Source organism: Camponotus vicinus, unplaced genomic scaffold (genome assembly GCF_025532165.1).
Source record: "Camponotus vicinus isolate PSW18456_S1 unplaced genomic scaffold, iyCamVici1.0 SCAF_9, whole genome shotgun sequence".
In the NCBI taxonomy this organism is placed as follows: Eukaryota; Metazoa; Arthropoda; class Insecta; order Hymenoptera; family Formicidae; genus Camponotus; species Camponotus vicinus.
Genome location: NW_028141981.1, coordinates 1,326,519 through 1,345,890, shown reverse-complemented (window position 1 = coordinate 1,345,890; position 19,372 = coordinate 1,326,519). Strand labels below are relative to the sequence as shown.

Genomic DNA, 19,372 nt, shown 5'->3' with positions numbered 1-19,372 from the left:
CTCTTTCTCTCTGATTGACTACATAAAATAAAATTTCTAAAGATTCTTTAGTAATATGGTCGAAATTAAACATTCTTTGCACGTTAAAAAAATCTTTATATCTTTCAAAATATTCATAATAATTTCAATCTATTTAATCTTAAATTAATAATTAATAAATTAAATTAAATTAATAATTTGAAATTCCCACGTATATTCGATCGTGAATTACTTGTCGATTGCGAACAACCTCGACAAAGAAAAATCGATAAAAATAGAAAAGGGGTAATATATATTATATACAAGGCAGAACAAGGTAGCGCTCACGCATATCCGGAATATATTCGTAATACGGTTGAAGGAAGAGGTTAAACGTGCTAGTGCCCGAACCTATCGTTAACTTTCCGCTGATCACGTGCGCCGTTCGAGAATAACCGAATATTATCGAGCGCACACGCGTCGAGAGAAATACTCGATACGTGATAGAGGGTACGCTTTTTCTCGCGAATAATAACTGCCACTGTTCCTCCCCCCACCGATGACACACCGCGTTACAAGTACGTTATAATTTGCCGCGACAGGCAGCTCCGATCGTGGGATTTTGATTTAACGTACAGAAAAAACAGTACAGGATAATTACACGTTCTAAGTAGATTTCCGGCATCAAATGTGCAATATATCATTCGTTAGCGCGATACGCCACACGTGACACTCTTGTGGGAAAATGTATTTTTTAACAGAAAGCGCGAACATGTTGTTTCTCAAAGCACGATATATATTACGTCATATCTCGACGTATCGTATGAAATAATAATTTGTAAAATATATTCCAATATATACAGAATAATAGAATAGATCGAATGATGTATGAATAATAGAACTTTTTGTGATATATATATTTTGCATATTTTTCTCTCCGATAGAATCCAGAAAAAAAGAACTTGCTCATAAAATATAAACGAAAAACACTGGACTATTACTCCATGAAATGTTTATCCGTTCAAAGCTCCCATAGATTCGACGATACATAGACCGAAAATACAAAGCAAAATAACAATAGTAATGAAAAGACAATTCAGGTTTCATGGAACATAGCTACGCTATATCATCAAAGAATAATAATGTATCATTATCGTAATTGTTTTATCAAAAAGCAATTGCACGCTGCTGTTATGCAGTAACCAAGCTGTGTCATCACTTGCATGTTATCACCTGCCAATATCACTCATTTTGATCACGAGTATTGTATTATGCATTTGGACATTCTGAACAGTTTCGTGAATAAATACTAAAATCGCAAGGAACAAATATGCACGCATAAAGTAATTAATTCACCGAATATTATAATATACGCAATTTCCCAACTGCTGCCAAATTGTTAATTATTGAATTTAATTCACGAAAATTTTATTCTTCGCGATTTTTTTACGAACTTACGTGGAAAATTAAAAATCTATGATGGAGAAATCAATAGCATTTCTTATTAATTTCGACCGTGAGGTCGAAGAAGAATCGTGCAACGAGCCGGAAGTGCGCTAACTGTCGTATCAAATAAACGCACGTCATTAGGCACGAGTCGTTATCATACGTCTAACCCCGCGAATGTCTGCGACAGGAGAACGGGGTTAGAAAAATCGCTGCCGCGCCGCACAATGGCGCACTTTATCCGCGTAATTGACTCAATGACCACTTACCAACTGTGGAAGCCCATCGCGCGGCCGTCGTCATCTTCGTCGACATCATCGCCCGACGACGCGAACATCGGAGGAGCTTTCTTTATCCAGCTGACCCACTCGGATTGCTGCAACGCAAAAGGTCTGTCATTAGCGAACGAAGTGGGCGAATAAATGAGGACGAACGAAGAGAAATGAAAAGGGGAGATGGATGAAAACTTTGTCGCATAAAAGATTATATCGTAAAATTTCTCGATGCCAACATTCGATTGAAACTATTCTCTTTCAAATATTTATTAATTAGATATCGCATGTCATGAATGTCCATGATTAATTAATAATTACTACACGATTAATTAAGTATAGTATAAAAATTTAGTGCTCTCGAAAAGAAAAAAGATTAAAATGCAAATTTGACACATAATAGACTGTCAGTAACATATGACTGTCATAACTCTTCAACTAGAAATAAAAAGGAGATGACGTATACGCGAGAAAAAGTGGCGGCAGAGCAAAACGAGTAGTGAAAGATATGTATGTCTGACGACAAGAGAAAAATCAAAAGTGGAGAAGCGCTCGGAATAGCGGGAAGATAGAACGATGCGTTATTATTTTCAACCAAATGAGTCACGATCCTCGTTCAGCGAGAGAGGAAGGAACGATTCGCTTGGCAAGAATGGCCGATAACCGCTATCTGTAATATATAACCGCAGCCATTGTACGTATCCGCCACCGCAACTGAGATTTACATGTCGCGCGTTGACTAACGAGCGATTAATGAAATTCGATGCCTCAATTAATCAGTAGTCGCGTCTCTGAAATAATCACAATGGCATTCGCCAACAATGCAATCGCGCCGATCCCACGGACGTCGTTATCAAGGATTCGACTCGGATGGAAATTAACGTATTAGCGTACATCTCGGGAACGATACACCGGCCAAATGAGGTACTTTTTAATGCGTTTTCTGTGACACTTCGTTGATTAGTACAGTTGAAGATAATGTTCCGATGCGCTTCTTCAACATGAAAGAGATACAAAAAGAGAAATCTGAGAACTTTTGCTCTTTTCAAAATTTTGAAAATCTGGTGTTTAAAGAAATAAATCATAAGGGAATAAAATTTCATATTTACTATTAATACAATAAAGCGATATATTCTTTTCCCAAGCTTGTAATTGATCGTCAAAAAAATTATCCACCTTTATTGTTTCTCCGATCCTTCCCTCGGTTTATCTCTCCCTTTATTTTCTCTGATCCGCGGTGAGGAAATAAATTTCTACTGTCTCGCGGGAGAGAACTTTGTGTATAAAGTTCGGGAACTTTAAACCGAAGTTTATCGACTAATTTTCGCTCAAAACCCAAGGACAGTCCGGGTCTCGAGAGACAGACTTTGTCCGACGCTCCGTCCGATTGGACGGTCGACTAGTTTCGAACTCGATAAACCCGAAGGCGAGAGAATCGCGACGAAGTTTCGATTCCAAACGTGGCTACGATGCACCGCCAATCAGAGAAAAAGATGGAAATAGATAGATAGATAGATAAAGAGAGAGAGAACGAAAAGATTTCATTAAAATCAACACGAAATCCCACTCAACTTTAATCCGATTAAAGTAGTCTACGGTTCACTTCCGGCATGAAGGCATCGCATTTATTGTACACAGTTATAGTCGACGCCAATTCCGTGTATCCTATCCACCTAAAATGCATCGTTCTAAAGTAATTCGCGCAATCGTTGAAATATTAACGAGCTACGCGAAAACCGAGTCTCGCCGATGCGTTATCGAAAGCTGATAATGGCCCATCGGTGCGAAATTAAATCGGTAAAATTATCACGCGTCAGCGCATAATTACTAATGGCAATTGAAATATCGATACGATAAATAAGAATACATCAAGTACAATAAACGTCGATTACGAGACACATGCGAACATTTTTCGCGAGTGTAATAAATTTACATCTTTCGTTACATCGAAATCTCATGTTGATACAAAATTCTCGTATACTTTACTTCATGTCTCACCTTTTCGTCGCACGTACTGACAAAATAGAAGCATAACTCGTTACATTTCTCACTACTCTTTTTGTGCGCTCCTCCTTATTATATATAAGCAGGCTCTAATCGCGCTCCGTATTATTACTATTATTATATATGTACACATGTGATGTACGTAACCTTTTGCACGTACATCGTATACGCACAATATACACATGCAAAGTTAGTTCTCGCAACTTAGTAAATGCTCTCTTCGTGTCGTTATTGTGAAAGTCGAAACATTCACCGGCTTCAGCTCCATCGCGCATTGTCTTCAGCTGTATCGTAAACTCAAATAACGGGAAATTATGCAGGAAATTATGCAGGAAATTATGTATTTGTTCATTTAATATTTAAAGCTCTATCATTTTATCTTATACGAAACGCGCATAAGAATTTGCAATATATATTGAATATATATTGCACACGCTAAAAATATGAAAATCAAGATGTAGCCAGTAGTAATCAAATGATAAAAAAATTATGGCGAAATTGAGAAGTTTTATAATTATAAAAAAGCAACAAAAAATATTCAAATGAATAAGATTCAAATTTTTCTTTTTTTTCTTTTTTGTTAAAAAGCTTATCGAGTCCAACAGCATCTCTCTATTTTTGCATGCAATTCCATTGAAAGGACGATGAAGGAGTTTAACGCATTCGACATGAACGCGCAGCTTTCCAAATATTATCCTCCTCCATCTCCTCCTCGCTTTCGCCATCGATTTGTTTTGACATTCGGTGACAATTTCAGACAAATCCATTAATCTATTGCGGTCTTTTGTGTTCTAGATAGGTCCCATTACATTATCAGTGTAAAGTAGAGGCGGCGCGCAGTCCCGGCTACAGCGAAGCCTCGGTCCAGCTGTTGGCATCCAATTAGCCTCACTTGATAAGCTCAACAATACTGGCATTATTGCAGAACAACCGACCGCTTGTACGTGCCTCGTAGCGCCGTTACATTTTGACGTTTCCATCGTTCAGTCCCCTTTCTCTTACCCACCGTTTATTGTTGTCCCATTTCGTTACTTCCCGGTGTCGTTTTTTTACACGACTACTGCTAAGCTCACGTCGCGATGCACGACCACGTATCACTTTTGCTAAGTCCTCGAGTACTCGCGTTCTTTTATGTAAATCGAAATTGTTATCGTAAAATGGAGCGAAACTGCGCGAACGGAGTCAGTTCACCGCAATAACGCATCACGCATCCTTTAAAGCTATGCAATATATAAGAATGTATTTCGTAAACTTTACTTTGTATTCATATAAGTACATATATCCATTAATATAATATGTGTAAATATATTTTATAAATAAATATGTTATCCAACAATCTCTTTATTACTCTTTCGTTATTTAAAATCTAAATATATAAGTTTTTCGTTATTTAAAGTTTAAATATATGTCTATGCCATAAAAAGTAGATGTTGGAGGAAAAATGTAGTATATTAGTAGAAATATGCGAAATGATGAAAAACATTTACTTGACATTAAAATATGATGAAAACCTAAAAGCTGCTCTCGATTAATTTCATCATCCATCTTACCAGAAGAATCATTTTCTCTTGTATCTAATTTTATTTACGTCTCTTTTGCGCGTATTTCGACAATATACAAGTTTGTCCTATCATAAATACGCCTCCTTTAATCCATATTCTTTCCTAACATAGACAGCTTTTACGAATGACAGCTATGTTCATAATAGAGTTTAATTTGAAATGTTTATTGATATATTTATCAATAGTTTATCTCCTTTAATTCGAGAAATAAAAATACTCGTTTATAATCGAATATTCATCGTCACATGTACAATTTCTTTAAATTCGTAATGCGTATAATAAGGGGAACTCGTCCGTGGCCTGATCCACGCGTCCACTCATGCATCCTCCCGCGATATGAAAGCTATCAGTCATCCTGCAGAACGCGTTATCGTTGCACCGTGCGCCGCAAAACTCGCGGGCTCCCGGTTCTTCTTTCTCTTTTCTTTTTTTTTACACTCGCCCTCCGGCAACCTCGTCCCTATCCCTTCTCGATCTGTCTTCCTCCCGTATTCGCCATCGTATTACGTGTTACGCAGATACGAGCCATTATTACTCTCAGGGTCGGACCGGTCGTCGAACTGACATATGTAAATCGCGTGTAATGCAGTAAGCATCCGCGCGTGAACCTGAAATAGACGTGCATAATCAATTGGGGATCGATCGCTTCGAATTGACAGCGTACGGCGGATACCTCTCTTCAGAATTGATCATTTGGCAATTCTGGATTTTATTTCTCCAGCGTTTGAGGAAAAAATATCGCGACAATTTCGATGAAATTTTATATGTATACATGTGTGTAATTGTGTGTAATTTTATACAGATTATAAATATTATATATATATTTTATGTCAAGCCTGATATAAATATTCATTTTACGGACTCGACAAGTTTTTTAAAAATATTTTGGAATCGGAGAATAAAGAAACATATTCCTCGCTTATTTTACCTGGAAGATTCGCATCCATTTGATCGAAGGCGAGCGCATCTCTCGCGATTCATAGATCCCACAGGGAACGTCCGACCCTGATCGAGCTCTCGCTGCGCTTTATCAAACGAGCCGATGCACTTGTGTGCGCGAGCGCACATCCGCGGGCCAATGCGTGCACTCTCGTTAACGTCTTACACACGCACGTGCGTGTAGTACGAGGCGTAGTACTACGCCACCGTCCTACCCCCGCTGCGTCCAACGACCCTTTCCCCCGCTGAAGCCGGGCGACGGCAGCGGATCAGCCAGTTTCCCTTCCCTTTGCCCTCCTGTCCTGTCCCGCTCGCTCGTCGCGCCACACGTGATCCCCACCCATGCGGCCTGTTTTATCGCCGTCACGTGAGCAGCCTTCCCCTACTCTAGGTTATGACGTCACGCGGTCACTAACCATATTATGCTCGCGGCACTGACCTTAGCCCGCGCCGACGAGATCACTTTTAAAACCTTTTCCAACCTTCGGGTAAACGCTCGCTTTTGGTTTTCTCGACAACGGTAAACGGAGATACCGTTAAGCGCTACCGATTAAACGTCAGAAATAATTAGCCTTGCCACGATCCCCAGACGTGCGATTTACGCAATCTTTCGGACGATTAGATTGGAATCAAAAAATTGAAATGTAAAAGAATTGGAAGAATGCGAAAACCAAGTACATTTACTCGTTTGTTATTTCGATAGAAATTTTTATGATGTTTGAATTTCATCTAACGATATTATTCGATCATTATCAGAATTTGTCATTATTCAACGCCCGAGATAATTTAGTAGATAGCTAGAAGATTGATGACACCTTTCCATTTTTATCCGAGTTTTCCAATTTTACAAACGTAATTAAATCAATGTTAGATTTTTGAGGGGTAATTGAAACATTGAGGTAATTAATTCATTAAATTGTGTTTAGAGGATCGTGAAATTGCCTCGACAGATTGAGGACCAAACATGTTTGTGAGCAATTAACTAGCTAAACTGGCGTGTCCTGTACACTGTAGGCTGCTTAAACTTAATCAATTTGAAGCGTATCGATTGGACAAATTAATTAATTATTCCGGAAACTTTCACAGAGAAAGGACCTCACCTTAACCGGCTTGTTCTCGACCCAACGTCTCAAAGGTATCCTTTATGCGAACGGATTAAAGTGCCATTAGGCTCATTAAATTGCATTCAGTGTCGGATTCGTGGAAGACGATGTAATTTCGCTTCTAACGACTATGAAGCGAAATTCGATCGGTCATCAAGCGCTTACGCGGCCTTTAATTATTTTTCTTTTATTTCATGAGCGCATGTTGACATTGTAATTAAAATGTAACGTTATTTTATAGTAAATGTTAATTGAAATTATCGAGATTATTCCATATAAGTTTCTAAAACACCTATATATATTTCATTTATATAATATTGAATATACTTCGATTATTGTATTGTCAAGAAATATATAACGTCTTGCAATAACAGATAAAATAGCAATCGTAGAAAGAAGAGGGATAGGATGGCAAAAATTAGAGGGTAGCCAAGAGGATCATAAAAGGCAGAGAATTTCACCGTCATAAATCTTTCGATAAAATCGGCCGATATCGATAACCACACGTTAAATGAATTTATGCGAAACGCATATACGCGAGTGGTAGCCACCACTATTATCGCCTCTCTGCTGTTTATCATCATAACATAAGAATAAATGTAGGAAAGAAACAATGAATTATATACTTCGTGGCTTATAAATTCGACGAAAAATAATATCTCATCATTTTCTATTAAACTATACATGTCTCTATAAATTTTTCCCGATAAATAATAATATCGTTTTAAAAGAAAAACGCGTTGAAAAGCTCGAAATAATATTTGAGAAGAAAAAAAAGCGGAGAGAAAAGAGAGATATCATTTTCATTTTTTTTTTCACACACTATAAAGTTTATACGCAGTTCAATTACACTCGATCGTACGTACAATAAACCTTCCTATACCGTGTATCAATTTCATGCGCAATATTTTGCCACAGGACGATCCGAGGTCCATGGCACCATTGACGCAGCTATACTCCACTTCTCTCTCATTCGCGATCGCAATATACTGACACAAACCCGTTCCATAATAAAATAATAAAAGACCTTTCTTGCAGGAAGCAAAAGGACGATGAGCATGCGATACGTGTGCGCGCGTACAGGCATATATGTAGTATATAAGCGCGTATACAGGGTGTGCCTCGAAGAACTATCACCTCTAAAATATACATTACTCAACTACTAATTTTTCTATTTATGTACAGTTTGTTACAGGAAATATAAGTTATTATAATATGAAAAATTAAAAAGTTTTAATTTATCGCAAAAATATATTGCTTAATTTATAACGATAAACTTTGTTATTTAATTTGTAACATTTTATCGTGTATAAAATTTCTCTTTAAAGCTAAGTTTTAATAATTTGACAAAACATATTGGATCCAAACGATATGTATAAAAGTTGAAAATACTTAAAAATATATCTTAATCTTTTTTCTAAATGACATTTGGATATATTTCTTCTCCTTTCATGTTGCGCATGTATAAGTACCTTTCAAAGCTCACCCTGTATATGTATAAGATATACACTGCGTGCATCTTACAATCGGTGAAAAAAAGACAAGTATAGCTGGACGCGAGAAGCAGAAAGAAAAAAAGAGAGAAACTTTACGGTGAGTCAGGAGCGCAGAGCAAGCAAAAAAAAAATAAAAAGGCAAAAGTAACGGCCGAGGGGTCGGAACACACGTGGTTGAACACGTGTCCACGCGGAAAGAGCGCACGGTCAGTTTGTTCCTATCTTCTCCGTTGATTCTCGCGCGTTCGATTAGTCCCGGTACATCTTCGTCATCGTCGACTCCGATCTCCGAGATACCTCGAATAATTGTACGATCTTCGAGATACCTCCGAGATCTCGCGCATCTTTTTGCGCATTACGCGCTTGAATTTACGATTGAATATAAACCCTGCCAACGCTATTGGATACTGAGCCTAAGTCGTTAGACATGCTCAATTACGACTGCAATTAATTATTAGAAAAAACAAATTTTTTATTAATATAAAGTAAAAGAAGAGAAGACAGATAACTACTCGATACTGAGAGTACTAAGAGCGAGAAAGAATTACGACGTGAAGCAGGAAAGATTACAACGTGGAAACTATCAAGGTTTAGAAACTGCAATCGTTATAAAAGATGGACGCAACATCTCGTGATAAAAATCGTACTTGCCCGCAAGATACGAAGACGCCCTCCTGAGACAAACTCGAAATTAATTTCGTAAATAAAATTTAAGAGCCTACCACACATAATTCCGTTACTTAACGACCATATATCCCGCGGCCAATAACTATATCTCAGATTGACAGCGGGCATAATTATTACGGCAATTTTGCTTAATATGATTCATTAAGCGGATATATATCCATTAGAACTCGCGCAGCGGATCGGTCAGGAAATGCGGATGATCATCAATAATAAAAACGATAGAGAGACGACGGGGTGAGAGCAGTAAATGCGCGTGTAGCATAAGGTGCGTCGGACACGCGAGAATATGCTCGCTCGCATTATAAATACCGGTAGCGCGACGGATTTACATTAGCAAACACAGATATCACGATTACATCTCCATCATGCGACCCGCTGTGATGTGCGGCTCACCGTAATATAATGCTATAATGAACGAAATAATCCTACGAGAGAAGAAACGGTAGTCTCTAAGAATAGCACCCTCGTTTATACTCTCTCATTCTCTCTCTCTCCAAAGCAAGTGTTACGATGTTCACCCACACTGCACGGAAAATGTATTTTAATCATTTATGTCATTCGCGATGCGTAATTCGCGAATAGAAATAAATTTAAAATATAATTATTTAATCAATAATAATTTAAAATATTTAAATATAATTTAATATTTAAATATTTTAAATCAATTTTTAAATTTAATATTTAAATATAATTTAAAATATTATTATTGATAATTTTTTTATTATCATTGAAAAATTATTAGAAATGCTATGAAATATTATTTGAAACAATTTTTAAAAAAATTTAAATAATTTTTATATAATTAATGTTTTTAATGTTTATGTGCAAATGTCATATATAATGATCAATAAACGACATGAGAATTTCTAGCCATTGTAACGCTTCGTTAAGCTTCGTTAGCGTGACCAAACATTCGTCTAAAACACTCGCGCTGTATCTACTAGTCTTTCATTAAGAGATTCTCGCCGCGACACTCGTCAGCGCCCACGTCCAATCCAATCAGAGTCCGGTTAACCGCACTTACACCTGGACAAGCGAGTCAGAAACAATCACCTGTTCTCCTCGCGTAATCGGAACGTCTCGTATTTCCGATTGCGAAACCGACACGTTCAAACGCTCCTAATTCCCGGGGGTGCACAACCGCAGTAGTCAAGGAGACACGCAAGCGGAGCGGAGGCATTGCCGCCGGATCAAGTCGTACCAGATCGGACCGCATCCTCAACCTAGGTCTGTAGGTAGCTCGAAGGATCTATCTCGCCTGGATCAAGTAGCAGAGACCAATCAACGGACTTCTACCGATCTGTCGCGCACGACTGACGATTATAACGCATGATGCAAGGATCCTCGCGCATTTGCACAATCTCCTCACTTCTCTCTCTCTCTCTCTCTCTCTTTCTCTTTGTCTCTTGGTCTGTTCTCGCTCTCTGTGGTCCTCACCCTCCGGAATATGCTCACGCTTCACGTATTCACGCGTATGTGAGCGTGCGGTGTACGGTTATAGGTAACCCGGTCCGATAATTGCCGGTACATCCAGAGGTCCAGATGCTCCCCAATCAAACCGTGGTCCTCCTCTTCCTCCCCAGTTGCCTTCTCTTCCGCCTCCTCCTGCACCAGCAAGCTTCTCTCGAAAAGGGAGAGAGAGAGAGAGAGAAATCCGCGCTGGACGTGCAAACGTGTGTGCGTGCAAATCCGTGACCGTGTTGAGAACGGCCGGTTAGTTCCTGACCATACGCATGGCAGCACCGTTTAATTGGCACTGGACACAATGGATTATGGAACGCCGCGTCCTCTCTCTCCCTCCTGGTCCGTACGTACCCTCGCCGCTCCCGCACTCCATGTCAAAACCATTTCGCTCGTTTTATGTCGGAAAGCGCTGGTCGGTCGGTCGAGACGAGCGAGAGATGAGGCATGGACCCGATCCGGTACTTTCGGGATTTTGCGCCACTTTACCCCGGATTCTTGGAATGAAAGTGACAGTGGTGACGATAGGGATGAAAACGTGGATTTCGCTTCACTAACGGAGAATATTCGATTATGCCAAAATCTGATAATACGAAAAGGAATAAGATATTCGATTGACACGCATAGATAAAAACGTTACCTCTCTGTTTGTTTTTTTTTTCGCATTACGCGTTGCACTCTCTCTGTCTCTCTCTCTCTCTCATTGATTATCCAATTATAAATTATTAAAGCGTAATATAATGTGATTGTCAAAATGTAATATAAGAATATCATTTCGCTCGATATGTGAGCAAATGTAACTTCTCGTCATCATATATATTTTCAATCCTTTGATTTACCTTTTATCGATATTATAATTGGAAATTATAATCAGCTATTATTAATCACAATCATTTTTCATTTATTTAAAAAGATGCATAATGATAAAAATTTTACCCAAGAAAACGCGATGGAACTTGCGATTTCTCCGATACTTTTAGTAATGCACACCTACACGAGCCATATACTCGTATTTTATGACGAAAACGCGACGATCTGACATCAGAGACGATTTCGCCGCGACTCTGCGAAACAACAAGCGAAACGGGCCGTCCGTGACGATTCGCAATTACGAGAAATACTCCGAATTTTACGACGGTACCTTTCTTTTTCTCGCCGCGGCCATGCATTACGATAACGATAATAATGACGGTAATAAAAGTGCGACCTCACCTTTTTGCTGGCTCCGCTCTGTACTCGTACTAGTCATGTGGCCGCGAGGCGAGCGAAAAAAGATGGAGAGATAATAAGAGGTGACGGCGCAACCGGGCAATATCTGCGGCAGCGCAGATAAATCGTTACAGTTAGGAATTCCGTCTAATAAAACCCGTCCCGGTACCGATATTCTCTCCCCGGTGACGTGGCAATAACAGACAACAGCGAGAGTAAAGAGAAAGAGAGAAAAAAATGCCCTCGCTCGACCGAGGCCGGCCAATCTAGATGCGCGAGCTACATTTCCAATTTCAGCGACGGCCGAGTACACACGCGGGTGGAATATTGCCAATTTGGCGTGCAACTGTTTTGTCTGCGTCCGCGAGTACGTAGGAAATAGTGTCTACGCGGTGCGGGCCGTATTTTTGCGGCCCACGTTTACCGCGACCAACTATTACGATAAGCTACGCCGCTCTCGAATTGGACGTCCGAATTACCGTTGTACATGTGAGCTTCGCGACAGATCGCGACAGAGAGTTACATATTCCACTCTCGTTCGCGTGAATTATTTTATTAAAACCGCATATATTTATAAGTACATTACGATAGAGATATTCGAAAAAGAGATTGCATAAAGTAACAGAGACTGTAAATTTGCATTCTTAACTCCCAAGTAAGATAGTGAGAAGATTGTGAAAGGAAAGTGACATAAACCAGATTTCTCAAGGTTACAGAGATAAAGCACACACCTTGTCCGCATTATGAACTAAAGACAACTACGGAGATAAATCCGTGAATTACAGCCATCGCGCTCTCCCAGATAACGTCGCCATAATTTCAATGGCTGTCGTAGTTATCGTTTCGTCTCTCTTATTTACTCTCAATATTTTTAGGAAGCTCATCGTCGCAGCAGTCATTTAATTTCCTTGCTCACGTTGCACCATCGAGCAGGCAGTAAGCGTCTTAAATTTATCGTTCGTATCGACCGTATCGACGCCACGATGCAGGGAGTGTGAGAGACCCTCCGAAACGGAGGGAAAGCGAGACAGGAAGAACACCACGTAAGGAGGAAGGCGAGGCGGAAGGGAAATAATAAAAATGGACAGTTGCAGTTAAGGCACGGTAGACTGACCCTCGACAATCGTCCTTAGCTATATTTTGAGAGTCTCATTACGCGATTCCCAGAGATCGCGCTCTTCCCTTACTTCCCGCTTTTCCTCTTACCCTCATCCGCGCATCCCGTTCTATTTCCTCCCTACCTCCTGACATGGCGGCGGCGATCCGCCCATAAAACTCGGTCTTTTCCTGTCTCCGCGCTGGTCCCTCGTTACCAGACGCGAAACACGAATTCTGGAGAAGAAAGGGATAAGACGAATCAGATTCCAGAGAGGGTAAGGAAAATCGGAGCGCGCCCCCGAATGGCCTCGAACTCACGTCCGAGATTTCTTATCGCGACGAATCGTCTCCCGCTGTCGTTTACACTTTTCGGAAAAGGAAACGATTTCCACGGCTGGCGAAATTTAGATGGCTGGCGACAATTGATACGTTCTAGATAACTTCATGAATATAATAAAAATTTTTTTACATAATTATCTTAACCCTCTATAGTCTGAATTTTTTTCGTGGCTATAAAAAAATTTATGTAACGTGAAATCAACAAATCTCAACCTCTAAATATAAATTAACAATAAATTTACAATTTCCAATTTTTTAAGATTTATTTTGACATGTCTGGTTAAAGTTGATAATCACTATAAAAAATCTTATTGATTACCAAAGAGACGTTATAAAACAGGATTATGTACGCCATATTGTAACAAAAATTGAATTGAATCAACAAAATATCGATATATTGATATGTGACTTCAAAGCCACACGGGCCTCTAGAGAGAGAGTTAAGAATGAAATGTAATTTTAAAACATACATATACATGTGCGGAAAATTGTTGAGTTTACAGCTGTTTCAAACAGTTGTTTCAAAAAGAAAAGAAAAGAGATACAAAGAAATAATGATCTTATTTCTTTGTAATTTAATTATAATTTTAATATTAGTTAATTTTAATTAGTTCAATTAAATATGCAATCATGTGTAATTATTTATACGTATATAAAGAGCAAAAATACGCAATAATTCCAACTGTATATTTGTCGTTTCGTGCACATTCAAGGGTCTAGATGCATCGCTCCGATCGAGACAAGGCATAATTTAACGCGCCCATTGGCCAAGGGTGGACGGTACATAACTCGAGCTCTTCGCTCTCCACGACTCTGGTTCCATTCGGGAGACTTGGCGCCCTTCTCACTTATTCCTCTTCACCCTATTCGACCCTCGTGCCCATCTTTCTCCAGTCCCTCCTCGCTCCCTCTCACCATTCGACTCTCACTCCATCGTAATATCGTATGGTCAGACTACGTCCTACAATGAATGCGGCGCATTCAATTCTACGCCCGGGACTGTATAGAATCCTCGCCGGTGTTGTATGGTCGAAAAGAGAACAAGAAGGAGAAAGTGACAGAGTCCCTAGCGGGAAAGGCAGGAACGGAGAAGGAATGCGTCTATAGGAGACACTCATGTGTCATTTAACTGAAATACCTCCGATGCGCCGAATTGATTTACAACCGGACATTACGCGGGTAAAAATGCCCGTGTGTTGTACGGATGTACATGTGTGAGTGGCCCGGGTCAGTCGGTGCCGATCCACGAAATGGGTGGCGCGATTTCTGTAACCCAGCGAAGAATTGTGAGCGTCGCGTGGCAAAACTTATTTATTGCCCCGAGACCGTCGGAGGAGTCACAAAGGGTCGCGATAAATACGACGCAAAGGATCGATGATCGATATCGTCCACGAAGCATTTAATATCATAAAATAGACCACAATAATCTCATACAGGCCACCTAAAACTGATTTACAAATTGGAGAGATTTTTCATCATCTTTATTTAGATCATTAATCGCTTAAAATTGACGATTAAAAATTTTCTTTTCGAAATAAAGCGATATAAAATATTATTATAATGAAAATATGTACGTAGCGAATGCGTTATATAATTTAAAGATATCCTATTTCATTTCTGATAATCAAATATCCGAACCATGTGCCTGAGGTTACACTTAGTCTACACATTTACAATCGAGTTTGACGTCAAAATCAATTATTAGCTTCATGCCAGAGGCTATTTGCTTTTACGAACTTTGCGACAAGTTCCTGGCTGCAAGTTTACGTGCAAATCTTGAACAGTAAAACGGTGAAGATGAGCATTTACATAACGCAATCGCGAATCGATGTGCGCATTAAGCTTTATAAAAAATATATCAAAAATTCTACAACTTTTTAAGATGAAATTTAAAAGTCTCCATTAATTGTATTAAAATTTTGAGAATAAAGTATTAACTTTAAGATCGGATAAAACATTTTTACCGAATAATTTTACAAACGATATGTCTGCAGAAAGTTCTAAGAACGTTTAAATTACTTGCAGCAACATAAAAATACAAATCAACAAGATACTATTTTCGAAATTACAAAGATCTCCGCAAAGATGGTATTTAAGACGCGAATCTCTTCCAATTTACACGAATGCATGTCGAAGCTACGGCACATAATCCTGCGTAATTGTAATTAGTAGACACGTTTCCGCGAACATCAAAAGCGGTAATCACGCGAAGTGCTGTATCCATCGTCGAATTCAAATTGCAAGTTAGCAGACTCAAACTAGTAGTAGGAGTAACGGAGAAAATTTCTTTGTATACAGTATATTTTTGGTACATTATGAAAGAAATTTTAAGTTAATTACTTATACATATATAAAGAAAATCTTTATAGGAATGTGTTATTCAGATAATTTTGGAAACTATAAATGCTGTCTCCTACACTACGGTACATAGTCGTGTTGCATTAACCCTTTGAACGCAACGCGAACGTCATTCATTACCACAAGTTGCATCTCCAATATCGCAACCGTGTCGTGCAACACGTTGCACCTTCCGCCGAACCGTAGATTCGCATTAGGGAATGGCAGAACGCAGCAGATGACAGCAATCGCAGGAGCTCGACTGATGATAATCATCTCGAATGGATACGCGATCGATCAAACTCTATCTTGGAGATTGCATGTAAACCTGCAAGATTCTGTTTCTCTTTCCATCTTCCTTTCTCTGTCTCATCTCGCCTTTATTTACGCTCACCTGTCACCTCGGGTCGATTCAAACATGACATTTTCATCTTTTCACGTCGAAGTCGTAATTCGTCCCAAATAGCAGCATACCGGTTTTACCTCAAGAGAGATTAAAGTTTAATGATCATTGCACGAGCGCTGTCATTCGTCATGAAGTACGCAGCGACGTATCGATACGCGATTGCATCGCGGCGAAGAGCAGAGGTCTTCTAGCAACAACACCAATCATAGTAATCTCCATCGTAATAGCCTCGACAACACGATGTATCATAACCGGAGAAAATACGGCGGCTGTGTTCTAAGATCCATTAACGATATATATATATATTTTAAATGAACACACCGACTTCCGCGTCCTTCGCTCGGCTTTTCTAATCTCGCGCAACTTACACGAGTTCTTGTGTTTTGACAGGTAGATACCGTGCGTGTTGCAGCTATGTCATGCTACACGTCGCGTAGCGCATTGATTTGTAGAGATGCATTAGAGAGCGTGCGAGAGAGAGAGAGAGGATGCAGAGACAAGCACCTGTAGCAGCTTCCGAGGCTATAATTATCTTGAGTAGCCGGAATCGATCAGGCGTATTTGGAAATTGCATGGAATTGATTAATACTGATGTCTCACGCTATTGTATCTCGGGTGTAATCGTGTGTACAAGCTTAAATCAAATTTGAGCCCTGGCAAACTCATTAATAAAATTGTGCTCGTTTCTATTGTCGAAAATTGAAGGCGATCTCGTTAGGTTTGCGAAAAGAAAAGAAAGAGAAATGAACCCTGTCCAAATTTATGTCATCTTCTTCCGGTGGAACATAAGATACAAACTTTATGTACATTATATTGCATATAAATAGCGTAACCGGCGCAAGAAACACGAGTTTGCATGACTGGGAGTTTATCGTAAGCACAGTATTGTTATCACAGCACAGACCGTAGCATTTGCTCTGTAATATACAACCTGCTGTGTATTCAGGTTTAGGCGGATCGAAGCGCACATAACACTATGTTGCATTAACTGCAGGCGCGATTATCATCTGCGTAGACGACAATGCTACACTGCATAGACGCGATAAATTGATCTTGATACCCTCGCGACGTATTGGACAGGCCATCGGTTTATTCAGCCGCATTCGAGAGTTCACGACTGCAATCTCGACATAAACGTTTCAGAAGAATGCCCCTTCATCGTTTATAATTCCAAGAAACGTTTTGAACGTCCAGCGTACTTAATGAAATCTCGTAATGTTGGAAATGGGAAAACGTCCATCTTTATGCCATGTCAGAACGTCAGTTGAATGCAATGTCGATATCGCGATGATTCTACAGTCCGATGCGCAATATAGGCAACGCGAGATATATCGAGATTAAAGACGATGAGGCGGTAGTTAAAGCCACGTCGCTACCGGCCAGATCGCTGATAATTATCATATCTAGTCATGTAACACGCAAGAATGCACTCAACAATGAAAGTCTAGTAATACAAATTTCCGGAGTTATATACATCAAAGAAAAGTATACATCATATGATTCAACAAAAAAAGAAATCACTTTCTCTTTTCTGTATTCGAGAAAAATTATTTATATTGAATACTTATTAATAAAATTTTTTATAACCATAAAATAACGTCTAATTTAACATGAAACAACGAAAACATTGAATTATAAAACAAGTTATATAATAATTATATTAAATATTTATATACAATTATAGATAATGACCTCTTTTTTCGGATACTTTTATTTTTCAAAAGTTAAAGCGGTAAAATTGTAGCGAATGTAAAATTGCATTTTTCGCACACTCGAGAATCTAAATATAGTTGCGGTTACACACGCACGCAGAGTATCGCGTGCAAAATTGCTGCGTTGCAAAACTCTCGTCTCAGAGTTATAACTGTCGCTCCTTTTAATTTCTTTCTATTATCGGCAATTAGAGAGAGAGTAATACCCGCATCTCGCGGGTTGCCAGTTGTACGAGCATCGTATGGGGATGCATTACGTTATTTGCCGCTTGGTAGCTCTAAAATAAACTGGTAAACGCGATAAAATTACGTTCGCGATACGCTGTGCGATTCGCATGTTCATATCTCTGTCAATGTATGCAGAGCGTACATCAGAATGTAGGCAAGAAACTTACGATATCGGTTGCAATCGCATTATCGACGATAATTATACTTATTTAACGCCTCACGAGTTACGTATGCGTTGAAAATCGACGCGAGTAAACCGATCTGCATTACATTAATTTTGTTTTATTCCCCGCTATTCCTCACTCACGAAATGACTCACGTCTTTACAACGCTCTATCTAATCGGCTGTTGTTGTTAAGCATTTGACATGGACGTATAAATTATCATTTCCTTGATAAAGAGATGATAATTTCGAAATATTCATATTTAGAATACAGACTATTGTTCTATATTAATGACTCTTACTTTGTTCAAACACACAGCACGCTAACAGCCTCTCTCTCTCTCTCTCGCTCGATTCCTTCTTGTTACCACCGATCGTTTAGGCGCATGACGTGTTTCCAGCACCCGCCGCCGGAAGTACCATCCATTAAGAGCACCATGTTTAATCAGAACTCTAAAGTTTCTCTCCGGCATGGCATAATTGGTCGCTCGCCGAGAGCGAGTATTTGCATGGCGCTTTTGACTAAACTCGCGGAAATAAAAAAAAAGAAAGAAGAGAGAAGAGAATGCGCGCGAAGGAGGAGGAAGAAAGCGACAGGGAAAGAGGCCGAGTTGTGTACGACTGTATCGCTCTCGCTGAAAAAGAATAGAAAGGTAGAAGAGGCGGGAGCGCGAGGCTCAAGGGGTTGCGTCCAGAGTAAACATGTCAAGCACAGTGCCACCCATTAATTAGAACCCTCTCCTGCCTCGCGTCCTCCCTTCGGCTCTGCTCGGGAGAAAGAACGGAGAGGAGGAAACGAGGAACAGAGCGGCAGTAGACCTCCCTCGTCCTCTCGCGGATGTATCATGCCAAAATCTATCGAGCTGGGAGCCGCCTCCGCGACGAATCAGGGTTGCATGGGTGACGCGATGCTAAACTCTTCTCTCGCTCGTTGATCGCGCGACAAAGAGTT

General features: G+C 39.6%; 1 protein-coding gene across 1 annotated transcript in view; it reads right to left on the bottom strand.

The window, feature by feature from the left end:
• Positions 1 to 19,372, bottom strand: part of LOC145976746 (uncharacterized) — a 166,937-nt gene that overhangs the window by 16,914 nt on the left and 130,651 nt on the right. The window contains exon 6 of the mRNA XM_083108095.1: positions 1,674 to 1,780. Within this exon, the coding sequence (XP_082964221.1) occupies positions 1,719 to 1,780 (62 nt within the window). The 3' untranslated portion in view covers positions 1,674 to 1,718. The remainder of the gene's footprint in view (positions 1 to 1,673; positions 1,781 to 19,372) is intronic.